General features: G+C 43.1%; 1 protein-coding gene and 1 long non-coding RNA gene across 2 annotated transcripts in view; both read left to right on the top strand.

The window, feature by feature from the left end:
* gabbr1a (gamma-aminobutyric acid (GABA) B receptor, 1a) overlaps positions 1–27432 on the top strand; it is a 135957-nt gene that overhangs the window by 81737 nt on the left and 26788 nt on the right. The window contains exons 9-15 of the mRNA XM_047361922.1: positions 1482–1652; positions 2255–2356; positions 2624–2689; positions 2807–2998; positions 12488–12733; positions 13964–14027; positions 14742–14819. Of these exons, the coding sequence (XP_047217878.1) occupies positions 1482–1652; positions 2255–2356; positions 2624–2689; positions 2807–2998; positions 12488–12733; positions 13964–14027; positions 14742–14819 (919 nt within the window). The remainder of the gene's footprint in view (positions 1–1481; positions 1653–2254; positions 2357–2623; positions 2690–2806; positions 2999–12487; positions 12734–13963; positions 14028–14741; positions 14820–27432) is intronic.
* On the top strand, positions 15793–20136 carry LOC124866227. Its single transcript, XR_007037752.1, has 2 exons — positions 15793–19976; positions 20076–20136. It is a non-coding gene; the product is annotated as an uncharacterized LOC124866227 (long non-coding RNA).

Raw genomic sequence — 27432 nt, 5'->3', positions numbered from 1 at the left:
CAGTTTTTGCTATAAATTGCTACACATCACAGACTGAAACATCACAGACTGAAACATCACAGACTGAAACATGCATTGGCAGGTTTTTTAAAACAAGAAGAAACCACTATTAAAAAGTTTGTAAAAAAATTAAGTACACCTTTAAAACTAGAAAAAAAATCAGAGAACCAGAAAGGGGTGTACTTACTTTTTTTTAATTGATAACTGCATTCACCAGCCACCTAATTAGGTAAACCTTGAGAGTACCGTGTGCGTTCAGAGCTGCCTAATTCTTTGTGGTGTAGATTCTTGGTCCTCAGAGATTTTGGTCCATGTTGACATGACAACCTCACAAAGTTGCTGCAGAACCGTCGGCTGAACACCCATGATGCAAATCTGCTGTTCCACCCTCCCAGAGGGGCTGTTGGGTTTAGGTCTGCTGACCGTGTAGGTTAGTGGAGGACAGTGAACTCATTGTCAGGTTTAATAAAGCAGCTTGATCTGAGCTTTGTGACATGGTTCATTATCCTGCTGGTAGCACCCATCAGAAGATGGGGACAATGTGGTCATTTAAGGGATGGACATGGTCTGCAACAGTGATAGTTTTGTGATGTTTTGACAAGGCTCAGTTGGTACTTGGGGATCCAAAGTGTGTGAAGAAAATGCTCCCATACCATGATACCACCTCCAGGGCAGGATGGATGCATGCTTTTCATGCTGTTTACATGAAGTTCTGACCCGACCACGTGAATGCTGCAGCTGAAAGTGAGACTATTTGCAACAGTCAACGTTTTGAATGTGTTATTGTCCAACGTTAGTGAATCTTTGTGGACTGTAGCCCCAGGTACTTGTACTCCAGGAGTGGCGCCTGGTGTGGTCTTCTGCTGCTGTAGCACATCTGCTTCAAGGTGTGAACCAATGGTTATTTGAGCAACTGTTGTCTTTCTATCATTTCTAACCAGTCTGTCCATTCTCCTCTGACCTCAACGAGACATCTTCATCCACACAACTGCTACTCATTAGATATTTTCTCTACTTCAAGCCATTTCCTGTAAACCCTCGACATGGTTGTGTGTGAAAACCCCAGCAAAATATTCAGACACACCCACCTGGCACCAACCACCATATTTTGATGCATTTCTGCCATGCGGTTGGCTGATTCACCATTTGTGTTGAGAGGCATTTGAACAGCTGTATCTAATAAAGAGGCCGATGAGTGTATATGCCCCCCTATTTCCTCAGGTTGTGGTTTAATTCTGAGTAATCTCTTGCTGGGTAGTAACTGGAAGCACATAACCCCCCCTTCCTTATACTGGACTTTTTAGAAACAAAATGTCCCCACAGTCATAAAGTGATGCATGATCATTACTAACAGTGTGGTACGAAACAACGAAGTTTAAAATGGCAAAGGTGTAAACATTGCCTCCTTTGAGCGTAGTCTGATTCAGAATTTTCTTTTAAAATCATTCCTAATTCTTCCCTCTTCTCCTTTGTGTTCTTAGCTGTCCTACGGCTCCAGCTCGCCGGCGCTCTCCAACCGCCAGCGCTTCCCCACCTTCTTCCGCACCCACCCGTCGGCCACCCTCCACAACCCCACCAGGGTGCAGCTGTTCCAGAAGTGGAAGTGGACGCGCATCGCCACCATCCAGCAGACCACAGAAGTCTTCACCTCAGTCAGTGCCTTCACCATCTCCACCTCAGTTTCAACCTGTCAGCTCTGTTTTGTCCCGGCTCTTTGTTTTATCCGACTCGTTCTGCGTCGCATCATTCCAGCCACCGGCTTCCTGGTTACCTGCCCTGCCTCTCAGTGTTTGTTTATTAGCTCTTTTTGTGTTCTCCAGCTACAACGCCCTCAGTCAATCTCTGCTGGTGACTGATGAGGGAATTTTTTTGGTATATTGGTTGTGCAAAATATTGATCAAGCTATACATCCTCCTCAGGAGCAGCGGTCGATACCGCGGCACCTGGGCTGTTTCCTTTAATGGAAGTTAATGATTCTGCTCTTCCTCTCTCATCTCGCCTTATTCTTTTCTCGTTTCCAGCCGTTGTCTAAAAAAATCCGCCCTACTTCTCTTGTTTATCTCACACGCACTCATCCCGCCGCTGTATATTTCCAATATACTCTCCAGGTTCTGTTATTAATTTTGTTTTCCCCATCAGACTTGCTTTTGTCTTTCAACCTGTCACCTCTCTTCGTGTCTCTGTTCTGCTGCCTCTCTAATCCCCCCCCCCCCTTTCTGTCTGTGTCCCTTTGTCCTTCCCTTTCATCTGCCAGACTCTGGATGATCTGGAGCAGAGGGTGAAGGAGGCAGGCATCGAGATCAGCGTTCGTCAGAGCTTCCTCACCGACCCGGCTGTCGCTGTCAAGAACCTCAAGGTGCTTTGATTAAAAATTCACCTCAGCTGCTGGTCGTCTCCTTCCTCCTCCGCCTCACAGCTGCACACGATGCCATTAGCATAGAGGCGATTTAATGGAGGAAATTAATGCGCCACGCTAATTATCAACTCCTGAACAGCAATATGTGCCATCCTGTCAGGCAGCGGGACTTTGGCACATTGTGCTGCAACATCAAGCTGCGATATTGTGAAGTCAAATTCATGCTGCTGATGTAACTAAGCAATGCTTTCTGCTAATTTCATGCAGCGCCAGGATGCGAGGATCATTGTGGGGCTCTTTTATGAAACCGAAGCTCGGAAGGTGTTCTGTGAGGTTAGTGTGTTTAGCTGCTCGATCCATCCAAACAGACCTGTGCACTCAGCTGTCTGCGTTTGGCTCAGACGCAGCGCGTCTCCTGAAGCAATTTATCTCTCGGCCTCTCTGCTGCAGGTGTTCAAGGAGAAGCTCTACGGGAAGAAGTATGTGTGGTTCCTGATTGGCTGGTATGCTGACAACTGGTTCAAGATCAAAGACCCAGCCATCAACTGCACGGTGGAGAACATGACGGAGGCCGTGGAGGGTCACGTGACCACCGAGATCGTCATGTTGAATCCTGAGACCATCCGTGGGGTCTCCAACATGGTGAGAGCTCAATCTTATGTTGATGCCTGAGAGGAAGTGAGAGTAAAGTATGATGGTTCTAGAAAACAGAGGGAATGCAGTTGTGTTTGGTACTCTGGTGTCAGGAAAAAGAAAGTACACCCTCTTTAAGTTCTGGGGTTAACTGTCGCAGGGCACAATAACAATAATCTGGTCTTTACCAGGTTCTGAAATAATTTACCTCTAACCTCAAGTGTAAAAAACACAGAGAATATTTCACACAGAAAGATGAAAACAAAAGGGGGGAAGTAAAGGAGAGAAAGTGAAGAACATGTCCGCTGATCAGATTTATTTCAAGGACATGTGGGAAAACACATCCAAAACAAAACAGGAAACACCTGAGAAAAAGCAACTTAACAAATGGAAATTCTGAAAAATGTTGAACAAAATCTGATATCAACCATAAACCACGAAACCCAGGTGTTGATGTCCCAAGGTCAGAACGTGAAGCTCAGGGAAATTACCAAAAAGCTAAGAGCTCCTCTTAGACTCTACAGGCCTCAGTGATCAGGTTAAAGGTTAAAGTTCATGACATGACAATTTGAAAAATACTGAACAGGTATGGCTGTTTGGAAGGGTTGACAGAGAAGGACCCCTCTTTGAAAAAGAATACGGCAGCAGGACATAAGATGAAACCAAACCAAACACAGCATCACAAATACCACGTACCAACTGTCAAGCACGGAGGCGGAGGGACGATGATTTGGGTTGTCATTCATTTGGGTTGTATTCCAGGAACATATGACATTTAAACTACAACCTGATAATCTCACAGTTTCCTTTGGTTTCTTAGCAACCATCACAGCTGAATCTGGTTACAATCTGGAGGTGTTTGTGTCTTCTTCCCACCTGGGAGCACTAGTCCCATATAGTTTAGTGTGTCAGGGGCCTGAGTGTGGCGCTGTTTTCGTATTGGTGTGGGGAGCATGGATTTGTTGCAGCTACATGGTGAGATCCCAGCACCACTGCCACCCAGGTGTGGGCTAGATGAGGTCAAGGCCCAGACAGGAGGCCAGTCTGGCCGGTCTGCTACTAATTCTCTGATGGCCTTTTTCTCACAGGCTGCACTTCCTGATTAAACTGCAGCTGGTGCCACCTTTTAACACCCGATACACTGCAGGATTGTAGGGCCCCCACAGAAACCAGTGTAGTTTGGTCTCAATCCGACGGGAAGGGAAAGCAGGAAGGCCACATGGATTAAATCAAGGAAATGGGTTTTATTAAACAAGAGAAGAAGAATGAGAGCAACCTAACCAGACTCAGGAGATACTGACCTATTATTATGAAAGCAAAAGAAAGATAAAAAACCTTTACATCACCGCTGCTCTTTATAAAACATGCCCTGAGCAAATTAAAAGGTACTTTATATAAATAAGATGGCATTAAAACCAAAGGGCAAACCAGACTGCTGTAACAGGTTGTATTTTATAGTTCTGTCCCCAATTTTCTGAAAGAGGGTTTTAAAAACCAGACAGGCTGGAGAAAATCAGTGTGTGAGGGAGTTTTTCTGCAGTGATTCAGGAGAGGACCCTTTAAATTAGGGACAGGTGTTTGATCCGTGGCTCTAAGCTAAGATCTGAGGTCTTATCCACTTTAGCAGATAAGGCCTCTCATCCTGACACTGATAGGGCTTTAAAGGACTGGAAATGATGAGTTCTGATTCGCTGTGTCCTGTCCAGGCTTGGCTGCACAGCTCACTGGGGTCTCAGTGTATATTCAGCTGTTTATTTCTACTTTGTCTTGTTTGTTTTCAGACTGTATGCTTTCAGTAGGAGGCAGATTTGGTTTTATTTCTGAAGATGTGTGTTGAAGCCAGTTTGTGTCCTCCTTCCCTGCTGATAAAACATGATGAAGATGGTTTTTGACTTTACGTGTCGTCCTGCTGCTTCTGAACGCCACAACTTGTCTGAATTAATTTCATTTATTAGTTTTCCATCTTTAAAAAAAAACTAAAACAATTTTTAACAATTAAACACTGAAAATTGCTTCCTGTCTAACTCTTGTGTCTGTGCTGCTTCAGTGATCTGCGACGTCTTTTCTCTTGGATTATCTTCTAAGACATAGTTTGAGTTCTTTGTCTGCTCATTCGTGGTTGTAAACTTCCAGCTCTCATATTGAATCCCGCTAGAGGCGAGTTATTTCTGTAAAATCCAGGGTATAGTGAACAATAATGACATAGCTTCAGTGAATTGTGTTTGACCTGAATCCAGTTAATGTTTGCAATCCGCTGAGAATGCTCTGGATTATTCCTGGTAGGTATCACCCGCTTGCTTGTTTTCTAATGTCTTCTTTTATAATTTGGAAAGATGCTCAGGTACCAGTCGTCCTCTGCTGTTAGCGTCCTCTAATCCTCTTACGTCGTCTCTTCCTCTCTGGATCTTTACAATTGTTCAGCCTTCTCTGGCTCTGCTGGTCTATCGTGGATCATCTCCTCATCTCCTCTTGGAATACAAGATGGCGACCATCTGCGGCGCCATCTTGTATTCCAAGATGGCGCCGCAGATGGTCGCCTCGGCGTCTTGGTGCGCATTGTTTTGTTTTGTTTTTTGCTTTAAAACGGTCTTCTGTGATGGTACCCGGAGCTCTCTCACCAGAGAAGAACTCATGAACATCAGGGCTACTACACCAGAGGAGTTATTTCCAACTTTTCTGCCTACTGCTCTGGAATTTTTGGACATTCTGGTCAAAGGTGCGCTCACCTTTGTTCACGCGGTGAAACGCCAGAAGAGAGGGAAACGGGCTGGGGTGCTGGTACGACTTCGCCAGCGTGGACTACGAACACCGTTACCTGGAATATTTCTCTCTAACGTGCGCTCACTTCCCAACAAAATGGAGGAACTACAACTGCTGTTGGGGAAAAACAGGGACTTTTATTCATCGGCAGTTTTGTGCTTCACGGAGACGTGGCTGTGTGGATTAATACCAGACTCTGCGCTGCAGCTGGCAGGATTCCAGCTCTACAGAGCGGACAGAGACACGGAACTCTCCGGCAAAGCGAAAGGTGGAGGAATCTGTTTTTACCTCAACAGTGGTTGGTGCAACGATGTGACAGTGATTCAGCAGCACTGTTCTCCAGACCTGGAATCCTTCATCATAAACTGTAAGCCTTTCTATTCCCCCCGTGAGTTTGCTTCGTTCATCCTGGTCGGTGTTTACATCCCGCCGCAAGCTAACGTGCAGGTCGCACAGCGCATGCTCGCCGACCAGACACTGAGTGTGGAGCGGACCAACCCGGACTCCTTAGTAATTGTCGCTGGTGACTTTAACAAAGGTAATCTGACCCATGAACTCCCCAAATATAGACAGTTTATAAAATGTCCGACCAGAGAGGACAACATTCTGGATCACTGTTACACCACCATCAGAGACGCTTATCACGCCGTCCCACGTGCTGCACTGGGCCAATCCGACCACATCATGGTCCACCTGATTCCTGCATACAGGCAGAAACTAAAGCTCTGCAAACCTGTTGTGAGGATGACAAGGAAGTGGAGCAGTGAGGCTGTGGAGAATCTCCAGGCGTGTTTAGGCTGTACAGACTGGGATGTGTTCAGGACTACTACCAACAGTCTGGACGAGTACACAGAGGCTGTGACTTCCTACATCAGCTTCTGTGAGGACAGCTGTGTACCATCATGCACCAGGGTGAGTTACAACAACGACAAACCCTGGTTCACAGCTAAACTCAGAAGGTTAAGACTGGATAAGGAAGAGGCCTTCAGGAGTGGGGACAAAGACATATACAGAGAGGCAAAGTACAAGTTTGGCAAGGCAGTGAAAGAGGCCAAACGACTGTACTCTGAGAAGCTGAGCCAACGACTCTGCGTCTGTCTGGAAAGGGCTCAAGCAAATCACCAACTACAAGCCGAAAGCCCCCCACTCCATCAACGACCGACGCCTCGCCAACGACCTGAACGAGTTCTACTGCCGCTTTGAAAGACAAAGGGACAGTCCTGCAACCATCCCCCACGACGCCCCCCAACAGTTGCAGCCACAATCCACCACCCCCATCTCTCCAACCTCAAGAGGGGCCTTGGCACCTCTAACCCCCACCCTGAAGTTCCCCCCCACCAGCCCCCTACCCACGCCGAGGACGGCTCTTTCCATCCAGGAGAGGGACGTCAACAAACTCTTCAGGAGACAGAACCCCCGGAAAGCTGCTGGTCCGGATTCTGTCTCACCAGCCAGCCTGAAGCACTGCGCTGATCAGCTGTCTCCAGTCTTCACAGACATTTTTAACACCTCACTGGAGACATGTCATGTGGCAGCCTGCTTCAAGTCCTCCACCATCGTCCCTGTTCCCAAGAAGCCAAGGACCACAGGGCTTAATGACTTCAGACCCGTCGCCCTGACCTCTGTGGTGATGAAGTCCTTTGAGCGCCTTGTGCTCTCACACCTAAAAGACATCACCGACCCCCTCCTGGACCCCCTGCAGTTTGCCTACAGAGCCAACAGGTCTGTAGATGATGCAGTCAACCTAGCCCTTCACTTCATCCTCCGGCACCTGGACTCCACAGGAACCTACGCCAGGATCCTGTTTGTGGATTTCAGCTCTGCCTTCAACACCATCGTCCCAGTTCTGCTACAGGAGAAGCTCTCCCAGCTGAGTGTGCCCGACTCCACCTGCAGGTGGATCACTGACTTCCTGTCTGACAGGAAGCAGCGCGTGAGGCTGGGGAAGCACGTCTCTGACTCCCTGACCATCAGCACCGGTTCCCCCCAAGGCTGTGTTCTCTCTCCTCTGCTCTTCTCCCTGTACACCAACAGCTGCACCTCCAGTCACCAGTCTGTCAAGCTTCTGAAGTTTGCGGACGACACCACCCTGATCGGACTCATCTCTGATGGTGACGAGTCCGCGTACAGATGGGAGGTGGACCATCTGTTGGACTGGTGCAGCCAGAACAACCTTGAGCTCAACGCTCTAAAGACAGTGGAGATGGTTGTGGACGTCAGGCAGAACCCAGCCCCACCTGCCCCATCACCCTCTATGACTCCACAATTGACACTGTGGAATCTTTCCGCTTCCTGGGAACCATCATCTCCCAGGATCTCAAGTGGGAGCCAAACATCAGCTCCCTCATCAAGAAAGCCCAGCAGAGGATGTTCTTCCTGCGGCAGCTGAAGAAATTCAACCTGCCAAAGACTATGATGGTGCACTTCTACACAGCCATCATCGAGTCCATCCTCACCTCCTCCATCACCATCTGGTACGCCGCTGCTACAGCCAAGGATAAGGGCAGGCTGCAGCGTGTCATTCGGTCTGCTGAGAAGGTGATTGGCTGCAGTCTACTGTCGCTCCAGGAACTGTACACCTCCAGGACCCTGAAGCGGGCAGGGAAGATTCTGGCTGATCCCTCCCACCCCGGTCACAAATTCTTTGAGACTCTCCCCTCTGGCAGGAGGCTGTGGTCCATTCGGACCAAAACCTCACGCCACAAGAACAGTTTTTTCCCATCTGCCACCAGCCTTGTTAACAAAGCCCGGAAACCACACTGACACTCCCCCCCCCCCCTTTTTTTTTTGCTGACAGGACACCTGTAACCTGTAACTCTATGCGTTACATTAACGCTCAGCTTGGACTCCTGCTTTACTTGCACTGCTTTACTTGCACTGCTTTACTTGCACAATGATCACCTGCACTGTTGTATTGCTCTTGCATCTTATACTGCTCTACATTTACTCTCACTCACTTAAAACTGTGCACATATATTTATATTATATTGTAGATATGTTTATACTGTTTAATTTGTATTGTATTGCACCGACTACGCCAAAACAAATTCCTTGTATGTCCAAAAACGTACTTGGCAATAAAGCTTTTCTGATTCTGATTCTGATTCTGATTTGGCTTGTTTTAGCCCCTCTCTCCTTCAGCGTTCCCTCATCGCACCTTTTTCTCCTCCTACCTTCCTCCTGTCTGCTCCTCTTCATCAGCAGGTGCTGTTTATATTCATGCAGCACCGGCCACTACCTGCAGATTTAGTTGTTGATGCACTGCTCAGCAGTTGATAACAATTAAAGCAAGACCTCCTACTTATAGTCAAATTCATTGAAATTCAAAAAGTTGAAATTGGCGCATTGGTTTCAGGTTGCGCTCCACGCCAATGGTGCTGGGTTCAGCCGGAGCAGATTGTCAGCTGGGTTTCAGTGGGCAGTGGCAGATTTAAATGGCAAAAGTCGGGGTGGAATTTCAATTAGATGAAATTGACATAACTGAATCGGAGGTGTGTGGGCCTAATTAGCCTGAAAGCATCCACAGAGACACCTTGATGAATGGGATCCACTGCTTTCAGAGGGGGGTGATGATGATTGGTGTTTAATCATGGAAGCACAAAAAAACTGCCTGAAAGTAAAGGAATAAGCAGATGAGCTTTCACACTTTAAAGAGCTGCCACCTGACTGCTTATGCGTGCTCTGCCTCCTGTGAGCTAATGGGTTATGAATGGTTGCTCCAGATTCAACCAACCAGCACATACAAATGGGCACAAATTGTCCGTTAACAAGGGGGGTGGTTTTGGTTAGTTTTATTAAAGTAGTTTTCATAATCTAGTCCCCTACAAGAAAATACTAATTATTAATTGAAACATCCATCATCTACATATTGCACAGGTCACCAGGGGCCATCACAGGGACACACAGGACAACCATGCACACCAATCACCTTAGGCAACTAACCTAACAGTCATGTTATCGGACTCTTGGAGGAAGCTGGAGTACCCAGAGAGAATCCACCCATGCATGGAGAGAACATGTAAACTCTGTTCAGTAAAACTCCAGGCTGGGATTCTAACCTTGGACGGTCTTGCTGCATGGCAGCGGTGCTACCCACTGCGCCACAATGCAGCCCTAATTAAAACATTCTCAACAATTTCTTTAAATCCAAGTGGACAAAAACAGTATATAACTCAGTCAAAAATAAAAACATGTTAATGTGATTAGATGATTGTAAATGATTAGTTGTGCATAAACGCCACAGTAATTATACAAAGACCGATCCAATTATGTGCTCCACCGACACGGTTACAGATTTATTTTTCAGCACTTTAATTTCAGCACTTTTATGTTACTCTAAGTTTACCAACATTTTGTCCCTGCTGGCTCCAGATGAACGTTTTGTGTTTCAAACTCTTGGTTAATCATTGCAACTAAGGTTAAAAGGCTTTTTTTTTTTTTTTTTACCAAATGTCACATTGCAGCAAGTCAGCTTGGTGGAAACGACACAGAATACTAATTATCTTCTATAAAAACATTAAATAGAAAAGAAACATAAGCCGTGTGGTCTGTGTGCCTCTGCAGTCACCTTTACTGTCCCTCTAAGTCCCTTGGGCCCGCCTGTAGTTAGCTTAGCTGGCACAACCAAGAATCCCAAAAGGCGATTTTACTTAGGAATAAAAAGCGACACTGAAGTTATGAGGTGCCCTGTGGTCAGCTCTGCTGTCCTTAACCATTCCTCCAGGCCACCCCTGTGACCTTTAAAAGGGCATTTTATACACTTTTTGCAAATAACTTAAAGATAGCTGCAAATAACACAAAGTAAAATGGAAACAAAAAGTTGCACTTGTGCATGAATTACAGGTATAAGGAGCCACCGAACTTGGTTACGCAGTGCACGCACATGCGTAGACATGCACATGTACAGACACACGTGTACTGCAGCAGACTGCAGAAGGAGGGCTCTCAGTGCACATATCAGTTTTCAATAAAACTGCCTAAACATTTTGTTCAAAAATGTAAGGAAGTAAAAAAGGTTAAATCAGAAAAATTACGTATCATCTAAAATTATGTCAATTATATGGTCTGATTATGTCGTTGGTGTAGCAACTCGCTGGAGTAAAATATTGCATCTTTCAACAATCTTTACTCCGATTTATCAAACACAGATTATTGCATAATAGAACAGGTTGTACAGCGCTGTATTTCTAACTGATTTAATTATACACAGAATGACAGAAGTCCCAGAAACTACAGCTACCTGTCTTACAAGGGGCAGCAATGTTGGATTTTACAGTTAGGGTTGTTGAAGAACATCTGACTTTAAGTTGATTTCAACATGAATAAGTAAATCCAGCTTGAAGTGCTAACTACTGTTAGCTTAGTCAGTCCCACTTAATGAGATTTTCTGCGGAAACACAGGAAAAAAAAGGATCTGTGTGCCCTTATTGTTTGGGTTACACCACAAAACGGTTTGGACTGCAATAATTATGCAGAATGGCATATAAATGAAAAATGTTTTGGTAGAATCATTAAGAAACTACAATCAAGTTATTTTATTGCCAAAACATGAAATGCAGCAATTGCAGAAGCAACTTTTTCCAAAAAGCAATGATGTTGAAAAGGAAAAATTACTAAATTATCTTCTCATAGCTGGATGGTCTGTCTGGATTCAGTGGATCCAAGAACCTAAAGGAGAAAGGCATGAACGCCATTTAGTAAAAGACTCGATTACTGATCGCAACATTACTAATACAGAGCTGCCCTATTTGTTCCACCTCAAAATCTTTCAGGCTCGCTCAAGCACTCTTTAACCCAGGTGGCCAATGTTTGTTCAGTTAGCTGAAATAAAGGTGGCTGAAGTTAGAATAGGGGGCACAGATCTCAATCCCAACAAGCGATTTTGTTTAGGGAAAAATGGATTTAAAAGAGACTATTGGTCAGATCTACTCCACTGTACCGCAGGGCCAGATTTTTCTCAGGTGTTAGCTAAAATGCATTTTACACTAAAAGCTAGATTGACAACAGTTTAATAAATATTCCTACTTTTAGGACTAAATGAAAATAAACTGTGGTATTGGTGGCTATGTGGTTATTGCCCTTCAAACGATGTCCCAATGTTCTTTGGGAATGAGGTTATGTTAAATCCTGGTAGCTGCGGACAGCTTGGTGGACATAACTTCGGGCATTTGTTTAGAAAAAAGGTAAAACAGAAAGTGATTGATTCAGAGAAGCTTAACCGCCTCCGTGTCTCAGAGCATTCTCTGGGATGGACCAGATCATTTAAAGCTCAGCTGCTCAACTGAGTTATTTGTCTCAGAAGCCATAAATGAATTAGAGAAATAACATCAAGCTTTAACCATCTGTGTCCCAGTTGCAAGTTAGAAAGATGGTGGAGTCTGGTCATTGTTGTACTTAACAACAAGGCTAATTATAATTAGCGCAAGCTAATGCTGCATTCAATGCATTGAAATACTTTAGAAAATTGGATAAGTTAAACCCAAACTGAATAAAAGGGTAATAAATAGTTTTTACTGCAGTTATCACCACCACATGTTTGTGAGGCAGTCATGTTGGTGTTTGAAGTTGGGACTGGTGAGGAATCCAATTTCCAAGTTCAAACTGAACACATTAATACTCGCATTCAACTTAGTTGATGGATTCATGTTAAAAAACCTTTTATGTTAGGACTTGGTTTGACTTGTTTTTTGTTGTTGCATTCCTTCTCCCCTTGGATATCCTCTTTCCTTTTTCTGTCAGACTTCACAGGAGTTTATTGGTGCCTTGATGTCTCGTCTTGGGGGGAAGAATCCTGAGGAGACAGGTGGATTTCAGGAGGCCCCTCTCGCCTTTGACGCAGTGTGGGCTCTGGCTCTGGCCCTTAATAAGACTGTGGCACCCCTGAAGGCCAAGGGTCGACGGCTGGAGGACTTCAACTATAACAACCATGACATCACCTCGGAGATCTACAGAGCACTCAACACAAGCTCCTTTGAAGGGGTTTCGGTTAGTACAGAAGATCACCAAAAGATGGGAAATAAAGGGTAGATAAGATAAGCATCAGTTTTACTGTCAGGGTTGCTTAAAGATGTTCTTACTCCTGGGGTCAGAACCTTTTTCAACCAAGGTCTTCAGAGCTGTTCGTCTCTGCAGGTGTACTCGATCCCCAGTATCCCCAGTGGCATCCATATTGAACTGATGGGCAGAAAGACGCATTTTATTAGTGAACGTATCAGGCATTAATCTTTGCAGTGTATTAGCTTGCACAAAAATTCAGTCTGTGAATAGAAGCGCAGGAATTTTACATTTCATATTCTTGAAAAGACAGATTGGGTGCAGAGTGAAACTGAGAAGGAGCATCTTTCACATTTCGGCACCTTTCTGGTTGATTTTCAGTACAGGTTGTGCTTCCTTGTGTAGTAATAACCGTGTGTAGGATGCACCGAGCTGTGAATGGAAGATTTTTACATCATCCTAAGCCTTACACATGTGACTGAATGGTCAAGTGAAAATATTTTTGGACAGCATTCAGCAGACTCAAAATCTAGCTTAAATTTGGACCTTTTCTCATCATGATTTGAGGAAAGATTCTGGAGTGCTCAGCCTGTGAAACGGATCTGATTAGACCGTCAGCTCATTGACAGATCTGTGCCACCGCATCAATATTTGTTCATCCTATGAAAGCTCCACTATCGACTCCCAGTGTGGCATTTACATTTGGAAGCTCTTGTTGTGAACTTGAAAGGAGTCAATTGAACACAGATTTTAACAGCCCCTCCGGTTGGCTGCAAACTCAAAACAAAACCGCCAGAAATATGCAGGGTTCCTTCCTACAGTCTGGAAAAGCCAGGGGTAGTGTTCCCTGGTATATGTGCAGGGTGCAGGGCCCTAACAGCCATGTTTTAAGACTCTGAGAGAAACTTGGAGTACCTAGAGGCAACCCATGCATGGGGAGAACATGCAAACTCCATGCTAACTGCTGCACCACTGTGCAGCCACCTATGATTAAAAATATCAAAATGAGAATTTTACATAATTGTTGTGGAGCTGTTTTTGGATTGGATTATTAGAATTTATACCATAAAATGCTAATAGATGCTAACACTCAGGTTTACGATTGTCTTTGTCTTTTAGGTAATTATACCAGCTGAGCTGCTGACTGTTAGTCATCTTGGAAGCAGACAGCGTAGTTAGAAGAAAGACTTTTATATTCTAACCTAGATTTGTCCTTTCCAGGGTCACGTGGTGTTTGATGCCCAGGGTTCCAGGATGGCAATGACCCTCATAGAACAACTGCAAGGTAAACTGTTCCCACCCTCAGAGTGTGAAACCAGCAGCAAATACCACTTTGGGTTAAAAAAAAACCATTTGTGAATCTGTATAGATAGTAGATTTCAGCTACTTCTGCAATGTTACTGTCGTCTTGACGATGCTTCTTTAAATGCTCTTTAGCAGCACGTGCAAACACACTTGTTGTAGGAATGTGGTGACTCAAGGCTTTGTTCTAGTTGGGAAAAAGCCTCTCCGTTTTAAGCTGTTTCTGGAAATGGCATCCTATTTGTCACCAGTGACTTAATGAGTTTCCCAGCACAAGATAAGGTGGGGGGATTATTTTCTACCTCTGCTCTCATTGGTGTCCTAACAGATGAAAATTTATAATCCTGCCCCCTTTTTCCCTAACACTCTGTCTCCCATTTCCTGCCGTGGTGTTGAGGTAATTTGACATCCACAATGAGACAACCTGACTCGAATGCCTGAATCAACCTGGAGCTCATCAGTATTCCTGGTCAACACTGCCACATAAGCTTTTACCTCTCCTCCTTTTCTCCTTCCTCTCCCCTTGTTCTTCCCCATGCACCTTTTCATCCATCATTTACTTTAGCTGTTTATCTAATTTTTCCTGCACTGACAAAAATACCTGTGATATAAATACATGTTTACTAGCTGTTTGACAGAAGAAATTGCACATATAAGCAATATAATTAGTTCTTAATTTTTCTTCTTAATGTTGCAGGAGGCAGTTATAAGAAGATTGGTTACTATGACAGCTCTCAGATGAACCTCTCCTGGTTCAACAACGACGTTTGGATCGGTAAGAATGAATTCCTGACCTTGGTGTCCTGTGTCCTCTGCTTGCATGTTTGTCCTGGTGCTCATTCTCCAAATCTACAGTGTCACAGTTCACCACAGAGTCTTAGCAGGATGGCTGCATTCAGTGTGAATTAGTGTGGAAATATCTGTCTTCCTGGCTTTATTCCTCAACCCAGGATCAGCATGTGGAAAAAATATGAAACAAGATGCTCCAAACAGGTTGCTTTCTATTTAAAGATGCAACTACATCCATCCATCCATCTATCCATCCATCCATCCATCCATCCATCCATCCATCCATCCATCCATCCATCCATCCATCCATCCATCCATCCATCCATCCATCCATCCATCCATCCATCCATCCATCCATCCATCCATCCATCCATCCATCCATCCATCATCCATCCATCCATCCATCCATCATCCATCCATCCATCCATCCATCCATCCATACATCCATCCATCCATCCATCCATCCATCCATCCATACATCCATCCATCCATCCATCCATCATCCATCCATCCATCCATCCATCCATCCATCCATCCATCCATCCATCCATCCATCCATCCATCCATCCATCCATCCATCCATCCATCCATCCATCCATCCATCCATCCATCATCCATCCATCCATCCATCCATCATCCATCCATCCATCCATCCATCCATCCATACATCCATCCATCCATCCATCCATCATCCATCCATCCATCCATCCATCCATCCATCCATCCATCCATCCATCCATCCATCCATCCATCCATCCATCATCCATCCATCCATCCATCCATCCATCCTCTCCTGGAATATTTCGATGCTATGGTATGGAGCAGTGTGGTTAATGGGTTGTTAGGGTAGAACAGGCCCATCTCTTATCAAGCCATGTCTTGTTTGAAAAGGATTGTAGACACACTACTATTCCTCTATCTGAACAGGAAGACAGTTCCCATTTATTTATCAGATTTAATACACATTTTGTTTCTGGTAAACTGGGGGCACCAAATATTCTGGTCAAAGGGATCGTTCTACTCACTGATTCCAAGTCTTTCAAGTCTGGATGAATTTGTCCCAAATACCTCTGCTGCAATTGGGCAAAAAGGCCAATTCCTTCTAATCATTGCATCATGTTTGAAAATGGTTTTTGAGTCATATTGCAGCAGGCGTATAATTTCTCACATGGGGCCTGGCCATAGTTCAATCAATATATTTGTGTCACACTTGATGCACATTAAGTGGAATTGGTTGTAGTTACGGTTTTCAGATGAAGGGCTATTATTAGCGTCATTTGAGGCTTGTCAGTCTTAAAGCTGGAGCTCCTTTTCCTTTGTGAAACTTTCTGAACAGGTGATGCAGTATTTTATGAAATGTTTGAGTAAATGCATCCCTCCGGTGTAGAGATTTATGATTACTTGTTATAAATATTTATTAAAATTATAATAAAAAATCATAATTCCGAAGTAATAGATTCTAATCATAAATCCTTCCTTACAAATAAAGATCAGAGATACACTCTAGTGAGGGTTCACAGCACTTAATAATTACAATTAGTTAATTATCATTTAAAATCAATAATTATTAACCAAAACCTCGCTAAATGTCACTATGTTATTAACCATTTTCCCAAATGGTGAGGATACTAACCTTATTTTGACAGATAATCACTCTTAAACAAAATACACACAAACGCTCTCTTTATCTATGTGAAAATATATTAAACCGAGTCTTTAAGACTATTACAACCCACTATCCTGGTCCAACAACTTTCACCTAATCAAGCATGCACTATTGTACAAAGTGGCAAATTAACAATCAAAAATAAAGATGCATACTAAGTATAGATGAAGATCAAACCAGCAGTTTATGGACTGAATGGGAATGAGACAACAATTTGGACTGACCTGGAAAAATGGAGCAGAATTAATAACAGTGAAGCTTTCTTTGGTCCGTTGATGTGTCTCGATAGCGGCTGTCGGCTGTTATACGGTAGAGGCAGGCCAGCTCAAGCATCTAGTAGCCGGTGCCTTAGCCACTAACAGCTGATAGCGGGCTAGTCTCGAAACAAAGGGTCACAAAACTCTGAGGTGGGAACCCAGTGGAAAAACACAAAGGCCATAAATGGTGGAACAATGCAGATGAACTCGAGGCTGGATGTTCAAGTGGTTGTGATTTTCTGTCATTCCAGCAGCTATCTTATGGAACAGGGGAAAAAAGGCAGGGTTTGAGCTTAAACGCTGCAAAACAAGTATTTTAAAGGACCCTAATGATCAACAGAGAGTGTCAAACAGCAGCTGCAGACCCTAATACACTTTTTTAATGAGTAGAACAGTTTTTATGAACTAACACTCGTATAACCAAACATCTTTGCCTGACACCTCAAAATCTAACTCAACCAGCACTTCTCAACCACACCAACTGTAACATTCCTGTAAGGTCTGCAGCCTGTATTCTGCTTCACTGTGAAAACCCATTAATGCTGATTTACCGCAAACACCACGACCAGTGTTGTGCTTGTTTACTGGCCCTGCTCTTCTCTGGAGAGGTGACACACTTGTTTATGGATGGAGTGTGTCACTGATCAATCCTTCATATCCCAGTGGCCCACGGAAAACTGCCTCCTTTTAAGCTTTTAAGGAAACAGATACTCGCCAAGGCTTAACTTAGTCCTGAAGAAGTGCAGATTCCAGGTCAACGTCTATGGCGAGGGATGGGTGACCTGTATGTGTTTCCAGCTCTTTGCTTTGCCTTGTTGCAACCAGAGGGGTTTAATGTGTCAGAAGCAGCTGAGTTCTGACTGGGTTTGCCTCTGAAGTGTCAGATGTGAGTTTTGTTTACAATAAAAAACATGTTTAATTACCTCCGTTGAGAAATAACCCTTCCTTTCTGCAGCTGCGTTTTGTTTTTGACTGTTCAACAAATAAAGAGGCCTCCATGTGACATGTTTTTTTTGGGAGGAAGTGAGTAATTTTCTGCTCTTTGGGGCTGACTCGGTTAAGAGAAGTTTTCTTTAAAACCAGGGGAAGTAGATGTGGGGGGTGCGAGCTTGAACTGCTCCATGCTGACAGGGTGGAGTAAACACAGCGGTTTTTGATTTATCCCTTCCAATCATTTTGCTGTGGGTTTACCAGGAACCCCCACACCATCACCACCACCCTGCACCACAATGCACTTTCTCTCCCTCTGCACAGTCGCCCTAACAACCGCTTCAGCTCAGCTCTTTCTTCTAATCGCTGTGGCAACTGTTTCAGACCAGGGTCTCCATGGCAACACCCTGTCCCAATTCATCAAGGACGGAAGAGGGTATCATTGGAGCAAACACAATAACTGAATGGACAGTTGACATGCACACCCTCAGAAATACTCTTGCTTCCTGTACATTCATTCTCTCACATATATGACCTTTAGCTTTCTTCCATATGTTTGTTATAATAGTAAAAAAGGCCTGTTTGTATAGCTATGCTTCAGATATATGAAAACCTTAAAATAAAGATGGAAGAAAAAATGATTAAAGTTTTAGAATGACTTAGTCAAAGTCTGGACCTAAACTTGACTAACTTGCTTTTGGCCCTAAACAGTAAATTTGCACCTTTTAAGACAGAACGGATTTGTCCTTCAGCAATAGAAGCGCCAGCGTCTCATAATAGGTCGGGTTGAAGAGGATTGGTTTGCGTCCATGTTTGTTAGATGGTACCTTATGTGTGTTAACCCAGAAACATTCTGGACTACCTAACGAACCAAAAGCTAATTCTGTATTCAAAGCATTTACCCGATTATAAATAACACTAGAAACTGTGAAGCATGAGCAAACAACAAGTAGTCCAAGAAGCTGATATGTCAAATCTAGAAACTTTCTGTAACAAACCAACAGCTATACTAGCTGTTAACTCTACTGAACATTAGCAATGCAAATTTGGAAACTTACACTGTGAAATGGAAAGATTATCAGATTTGCAGTCCACCTTTATAACATAAATAATCATTTAACTAATTATGAGCTGTGCTACCAAATTCATGTTGGAAACCCCCACTGTTTGGGAACAAAACAGTTAACAGTTAAGTCACTCAACTTCAAAGAAACTAACTCCAATATGGTAGCTCTTTTGCTAACCCTGAAATGCATCGGCCTAGCTGCTAGACAAAATGCTAGCTTGGCTAAATATTTGCACTAAATGGAACCAAAAGCTGAACTGATGTTTGGATATTTTTGTTCATGATAAAATCATGATTGAGACACAGTTTGAAATGAGATAGTACCATCTCCAAGATGTATTGTCCAAACACAAGCTGCTAGCTCTGCTGTGTATTAGCACTCCATGATTGGCAGCCCAATAAACACAACAAAAAGTTTACATTGAATCCCAGAAGCCGAACCAGCTGAGCCTAAAACCTTTATAGTATCCATGACAGTAAAGTTGTTTTCCAACTAAACAAATTATAAAATTTTAATAATAATGATGTACTTGGCTGCTGAAAAATCTTGAAATAATTTCTTACTGGTGTGAGTTATAATAATACCGGGTAGACTTTTCAGTACATCCGCTGGTCTCTCGGCCTCAGTGTTCTGTTGACCAGATGTGTCGGGGTTTTGGTTTCTGTGTGTGTGTTTGTGTTTTTGTCTGCACTTTGTTTTCAGTTTCCAGATGGTGCTGGAGTTTCTCAGGTGTGCTGGGTGACAGGTGCGACTGATCTGCTGATTGCATTGGAGGAGTACTTAAGCAGGAGGCTGCCAGCACTTCGATGCCAGAGTGTTTGTCTTCAGTGGTAACAAGCTCAGCCACCTCTAAGCTATGCTTTGTTTCTGGTCTCTAAGCTAATGTTGTTTATGTTCCTTCACAGGCAGAAACTGAACCTTCTGATCATTCTTCGTTGAACATTGACTTCGGTCCCAGAAGTTTCTGGATGATCGAGATGACCTATGTTTGTTGGATTTCGTTTCCAAGGATCAAGCTGGCAGCTTCTTGTTGTCCTACGTCTCCTGAACCAAGGCAGACGCGTACCCTGTCCACCCTCCAACGCAAGTACCTGAACATTGAATTAACTCCTGAACTCGCCAGTACTCACTCTTTAGGTCAAGCAAAACCATCTGGATTACTCCGGTTCGCACACCTGGGTCCCAACACCCTCTACCCCTGGCGACCTGATGGCAATTGTTTAGTAAGCCATTTTCCTGATTACAGAAATTACCTTACGTAATTTTTTTCACAACATATCAGATTCCTGTTTCACCAGTTCTCTTTCACTCTCTTCATACAGTTGGCGAATTTACCCGTTCATGTCCCAGACTCACTGGCTGTAAATAAACACCTTTCACTTATTCAGTTGTTTCCTCTGAGTGTTTTTCTGCATGTGGGTCAGATCTATTTCAAAGAAAATGACCAGATGAGCCAAAAGCTAATCCAGTATTTTGCTGAGTTAGATTCGAGTTGGCACCGAGGTCAAATGAGCCTTGTCATTCCACATTGCACGCCTGTCTGTTACCAGCACCGGCTGGATCTGTAGCTGGCATGAATAAAGCCTCCACAGGCTTTTTAGTCAGCTCAGTTTTGACAGTTTTACTGCACAACTTTCTTTTTTTAAAGAGCTCCAGAGTTGTCATGGTGGAGATCTGCAGGCAAGTTGTCTCAGAGTTTGATCTCTAATGCATTCTTCATTCTTTTGTCTGGCTTCATATTGTCTGTTTTTGACTTTGATGTAAAGGTAAAGCAGCTTATTAACTAAATGTTTACATTTAACCCTTAGACGTATTAGATGTTGGATTGCGATGAACATCATACTCATCTCTTCTCATACTGAGCAAATGAGAGAATATATCTCAATGACACATACTGTTACACCTTTTAAAGTTCCTACATAAAGTATAAAAAAATACACATCCATGCACAATTGATCTGTTATACACTATATAGTATAATTGTAGGCTGGGTTTGCTGCTAAAACAATCTGTAACATGTTAGTGTTGCAAACAAAATATTTTGGTGACAAGTCTTTAGAAGTCTTGTTAGGAACCCTAGAAGGAATTTAAAGTCTATAATGTTTGTCATGAAGCATGATTTTTTTTTTTTAAACTGGTTTGATGTTGCATTCTGTTGGGAGATACTATAAAGCTGAAATCAAAAAGGTTCCTGCACAGCAAAAAAAATTATTGGTGCTCTGCCAGGTTTCTTTGTAAATTAAAGTGACGAGTTGACAGCCTGGTGTAGCAGAAAATAATCAAAGTATAGATGCACTAAACCTTTCAGCAGGTAATTCAGATCTATATTCTAATAATATTCCATAAATTAAGGATATTTCCCTACAAATCTGCAAATACAGGGGTTGGACAATGAAACTGAAACACCTGTCATTTTAGTGTGGGAGGTTTCATGGCTAAATTGGACCAGCCTGGTAGCCAGTCTTCATTGATTGCACATTGCACCAGTAAGAGCACAGTTTTGCTCAAAATATTGAAATGCACACAACATTATGGGTGACATACCAGAGTTCAAAAGAGGACTAATTGTTGGTGCATGTCTTGCTGGCGCATCTGTGACCAAGACAGCAAGTCTTTGTGATGTATCAAGAGCCACGGTATCCAGGGTAATGTCAGCATACCACCAAGAAGGATGAACCACATCCAACAGGATTAACTGTGGACGTAAGAGGAAGCTGTCTGAAAGGGATGTTCGGGTGCTAACCCGGATTGTATCCAAAAAACATAAAACCACGGCTGCCCAAATCACGGCAGAATTAAATGTGCACCTAAACTCTCCAGTTTCCACCAGAACTGTCCATCAGGAGCTCCACAGGGTCAATATACATGGCCGGGCTGCTATAGCCAAACCTTTGGTCACTCATGCCAATGCCAAACGTCGGTTTCAATGGTGAAAGGAGCGCAAATCTTGGGCTGTGGACAATGTGGAACATGTATTGTTCTCTGATGAGTCCACCTTTACTGTTTTCCCCACATCCGGGAGAGTTACGGTGTGGAGAAGCCCCAAAGAAGCGTACCACCCACACTGTTGCATGCCCAGATTGAAGCATGGGGGTGGATCAGTGATGGTTTGGGCTGCCATATCATGGCATTCCCTTGGCCCAATACTTGTGCTAGATGGGCGCGTCACTGCCAAGGACTACCGAACCATTCTTGAGGACCATGTGCATCCAATGGTTCAAACATTGTATCCTGAAGGCGGTGCCGTGTATCAGGATGACAATGCACCAATACACACAGCAAGACTGGTGAAAGATTGGTTTGATGAACATGAAAGTGAAGTTGAACATCTCCCATGGCCTGCACAGTCACCAGATCTAAATATTATTGAGCCACTTTGGGGTGTTTTGGAGGAGCGAGTCAGGAAACATTTTCCTCCACCAGTATCACGTAGTGACCTGGCCACTATCCTGCAAGAAGAATGGCTTAAAATCCCTCTGACCACTGTGCAGGACTTGTATATGTCATTCCCAAGATGAATGGATGCTGTATTGGCTGCAAAAGGAGGCCCTACACCATACTAATAAATTATTGTGGTCTGAAACCAGGTGTTTCATTTTCATTGTCCAACCCCTGTATATCTTAATAATATGACTGAGGATGTTAAAATAAGTTAAAGAAATATGCAATATTTGCAACACCTTCCAGTTCATGGCTTGCATTGCTGACAGATGTACAGGTAGCTCAGTAATAGGGGTTTAACAAGATTGGCACAATATTTATGGTCAAGTTTGTTTCAGCATCTCACTTCATCTGGGGAAATGATGCCATTATTATTGCCCCTGCATAAAAATAATGATAATAAGTTACTGTTTTAAGCTGGACACCCTGCATCTATGCTTGACTCTTAATTTGAAGTATGACAGGAAATGGTTTTTGAGTTTCCCAGGATTGTTGACAGAGTTGACTAATAAATTGTTCTCATTGGGTTAAGGGTTAGGGTTAATCTGATCCGTGCAGATGAGAGATTAGAGGCTGAGGCAGTTCGTATCACTTTGCGGACAGGTGTGGGTACAATAGGAGCGCTTCGGTAAAGCAGCTGTGACTCGCTGCAGCTTCTGGGGGATATTGGGTGTGTTCGGATGAAAGGGACATTTGTGAAAGAAGTCCTGTAGGGATTTTATTTCTGCAGTAGAGCAGTATGATTTTCTCTGTAGCGACACTTACTGTTTGGATTGGAAGTGCAGTGAATGCCAGTATAAACACTGAACACGTTTAGGACCTCTGAAGTAGGACTTCATCCTCACCGTGTGGATCAACTACTATTCCTGAAGCAACTGAAAAAGTGCTAACTGATCTGTGTTACACTCATGTGGACTACTTAGAAGTTTCATGCTGTCATTATTTTCAGATAATGTTGGTCTTTCAGTAATAAAATCTGATCACAGCTAGGCATTTTGATCCTTTTAGTTGTTTTATGAGTTTTTGATTGCTGCTTGACTTTAACTTTAGATGTTTCATGTTTCATAATTAGATGTTAACAACCCCAAATTCCCACCACCCGACCCACCGCCAAAGGATGACTCACCTTTTATTCCTAATGACCTAAAATCAACATTTTGCAGCTAACTGCTGAGTTACTAAAAAAGTTTAAAGCTCTCTGGAAGATGTTTACAAATATGCTGGAGCTCATCCATCCGTCTCCCGCTAATCCGAGATCGGGTCACTAGGCTGACAGGTCTAGGATAACCGAGCCTCTCACCCTAAAGCCATCATCCCCACAGCGTAAGTTCAATATAGCAGCTTGAATCCAAAATCTCTTTTTATTTCTATGAAATATATTAGGGCAGTTGCACTGCGTTCTCCTCATACAAGCAATACATCAAATTCTGTTGAAGAAAAAGTAAATTGCTGCTTCTTAATTGGGTCTTTGAAAGGTGTTTGAGATGTCAATCGGCCAGACAGCAGAGATATCCGGCCCTAACGGATTTCTGTCAGAAGTGAACAGACATTTACGCTCCATCAGCTTCCAGAGCAGGACGAAGGGAATTTATTCATCTGAATATTGATGATTGAGGAATAAACCATAAACAGTGGTATTATGTTCTTGTTTTTTTTTCCACAAAGATTAAAACTGGATGTGCAGGAAAGCATTGAAAGTACTGTTTGCAGTTTGTGTTATCCTGAAACATCCAGAGTCCTGCTCAGTATCCTTACAGAAACTATACTGTGCTTTTGTTTCTGTTAGTATCCCTTCAACAACCTGGGCGCAACCTAACCCATTCCTCCATTTTGGTGGGTAGTTTAAGTTTAGAGTAATAAGCTAAACTCTCCTTATCCCTCAGCTCCACAGCACGCTAACAGCATCGATCTTGATGCTGAAAATACTCCAACGCTATGTTTCCCCATCCGATTAAAGTTTTGTGCTTTCCCTCAGCTAGTTGTTCAGCTTGTGATGAAGACTTCAGAAATCCATATTCAAAGTGACACGACTTCCTCTGCCGTACTAAATAACTCACGCTAATATCAGAAAACGTTTCTCAACTCTGGTGATATGCAGGGGCGTTCAGTAAACCGATGCCAAACCAGCTCAGTCTCGCCCCCTGTTGAGCTAGAGATTTAAACTGCAAGCCGTAAATGAAATTTTGTTATTGCTAATTGAAGATAAGAGCTAGCTCACTTAGAGGAGGAGGGTTTAGGTCCAAATCCTGAATTTTACTTCAGATTCTTGTTCTCTTTTTTTCCCCAACTGTTGTTTGGGTTTACTTTCAGGTCCTAATGTTTTAGCCAATGTGAGAGTGTGCAAGGTAACACTCTACATGCTATTAGAAAATCTCTTCTTGCTCAGATAGCACCTGCTACGTGCTTGCTGTGTGACGGAGGTGACAAGCATCTAAACAGAGCGTGATGGGCATCTTGACGCCCTGCAGGGACGACACTCTGACACTTCCCTCTGACATCTGACACATCAGCTTCACGCAGCGCTGACACTCCTGCTCTGCCTCCCCTCTGACATGCACACACTCCACACTCTGTGCATGCAGAAAGGCTTCCCGCGGGTACGCTCTTGAACATGTTCACTCATGCTTGAAGTCTAGATCCACATACGTGTGGGATTTATTTAGTCCACATTTGCATGTGCGTGCTTAGATGAACACACGTGGATCTGCAGGCAGGCCCAGATTCATGTAGCCAGATAGTCAGAGGTTGCTGAGTGTAAAAAGAGACTCCCTGTCCATCTGCTCATGTTTGAACCTGTCTCACTGAGGAATTCTTTTGGTGTAAAGCTGCACAAGCATGAATAATGCGGTGGTTAATACACTTTCCTTGAAAGTGTATTAACTTCCACTGAAGCCTCTGCCGTTTTATTTAGATCTCAGGGAGAGCTTTACTCAGCTCTGAGAACAAAATGAACAACCTCTGACTGCTGGATAAAACAAAACATATAAGAGCAAATGATCAAATCTAAAATTCTGCTTCATCAAACATCATATCAGCGATAAACAGTTGGGGCCTTTCTGGTATCCAGAGAAGACCCTGAGAATAAAATTATTTTATTTTAATGACTAAAAACAATCAGAGGGATTATTCCAAACTATTTCAATTGGAACTCCATAATTTGATGAATCAGCACCATTATCACAGTATAAATATGTGCAACATTGCATTCAAAAGAATTGCTTGGGTGCAGAATTTGAAAGGCTTTTACATTTCATATTCAGACCCTGCTGAATATTTTGTATTCCCTTTAATAACAGTATTTAGATCATTTTATTGTTGTTCTTATTTAAGAGATTGGTGTAACTTAGAGTCTTATTAGTTCTTATTATACGAGTCATTTTGTTTTCTTATACTTTATGTCTATGTTCAGATTCTGATGAATTGGCTATAGATTGTATTTTTCTTCTTACAAGCATTTTGTAAAACCCTTAGTTAACCATGGACATTTTATAACTATTGTTTTTACTAAATCAATGCATTGGACAGTTTTTATTTTATGCTGCACTAAAAATATCTAAAAATGTCAGCAAGATGCAAACCAAGTCATAATAATTTAATTTTATGGTTCTTCTAAATAATAACTCCCTGTGATTACAACTGGATTCAGGAATACAAATTCCTTTTTTGTGAGAATGCTCAACGGAAAAGGCTTTGAGACTTTTTTAACTAAAGCTGGACAAATACACTAAAACGCAGGTTGTGATTGGGCAACAATCACCAGGGGGATTTGTTGGCATAAATATAGATCTTAGACACATTTACTAAATGATTGGATTAGTTTTCAAGTGGTGAATGAAGCAGTGTATTGTTTCTGTTTTTGCTGCAGTGGTTTTATTGCATTGCTGTAGCCTGTCTCACTAAACTGGGTGTGGGGGTTTGCACAGCAAAAAGGCCCAGTTATAGACATGCTACCTGAGATCTAGGAATAACACCACTCTCAACTGTCTATGTTCCAGCAGCAAGAAGGAAAACTAGTGCAAGTTACAAATACAGTGCCTTGCGAAAGTACTCGGCCCCCTTGAACTTTTCAACCTCTTGCCACATTTCAGGCTTCAAACATAAAGATATAAAATTCAAATTTTTTGTGAAGAATCAACAACAAGTGGGACACAATCATGAAGTGGAATGAAATTTATTGGATGTGTCAAACTTTTTAACAAATAAAAAACTGAAACGTGGGGCGTCCAATATTATTCGGTCCCTTTACTTTCAGTGCAGCAAACTCACTCCAGAAGTTCAGTGAGGATCTCTGAATGATCCAATGTTGTCCCAAATGACTGATGATGATAAATAGAATCCACCTGTGTGTAATCAAGTCTCCGTATAAATGCACCTGCTCTGTGATAGTCTCAGGGTTCTGTTCAAAGCACAGAGAGCATCATGAAGACCAAGGAACACACCAGGCAGGTCCAAGATACTGTTGTGGAGAAGTTTAAAGCCGGATTTGGATACAAAAAGATTTCCCAAGCTTTAAACATCCCGAGGAGCACTGTGCAAGCAATCATATTGAAATGGAAGGAGTATCAGACCACTGCAAATCTACCAAGACCCGGCCGTCCCTCTAAACTTTCATCTCGAACAAGGAGAAGACTGATCAGAGATGCAGCCAAGAGGCCCATGATCACTCTGGATGAACTGCAGAGATCTACAGCTGAGGTGGGAGGGTCTGTCCATAGGACAACAATCAGTCGTACACTGCACAAATCTGGCCTTTATGGAAGAATGGCAAGAAGAAAGCCATTTCTCAAAGATATCCATAAAAAGTATCGTTTAAAGTTTGCCACAAGCCACCTGGGAGAAACACACCAAACATGTGGAAGAAGGTGCTCTGGTCAGATGAAACCAAAATCAAACTGTTTGGCCACAATGCAAAATGCTATGTTTGGAGTAAAAGCAACACAGTTCATCACCCTGAACACACCATCCCCACTGTCAAACATGGTGGTGGCAGCATCATGGTTTGGGCCTGCTTTTCATCAGCAGGGACAGGGAAGATGGTCAAAATTGATGGGAAGATGGATGGGGCCAAATACAGGACCATTCTGGAAGAAAACCTGTTGGAGTCTGCAAGAGACCTGAGACTGGGACGGAGATTTATCTTCCAACAAGACAATGATCCAAAACATAAAGCCAAATCTACAATGGAATGGTTCACAAATAAACGTATCCAGGTGTTGGAATGGCCAAGTCAAAGTCCAG

The sequence above is a fragment of the Girardinichthys multiradiatus genome, chromosome 3 (genome assembly GCF_021462225.1).
Source record: "Girardinichthys multiradiatus isolate DD_20200921_A chromosome 3, DD_fGirMul_XY1, whole genome shotgun sequence".
Taxonomy (NCBI): domain Eukaryota; kingdom Metazoa; phylum Chordata; class Actinopteri; order Cyprinodontiformes; family Goodeidae; genus Girardinichthys; species Girardinichthys multiradiatus.
This window is presented reverse-complemented; position numbering and strand designations above follow the sequence as displayed.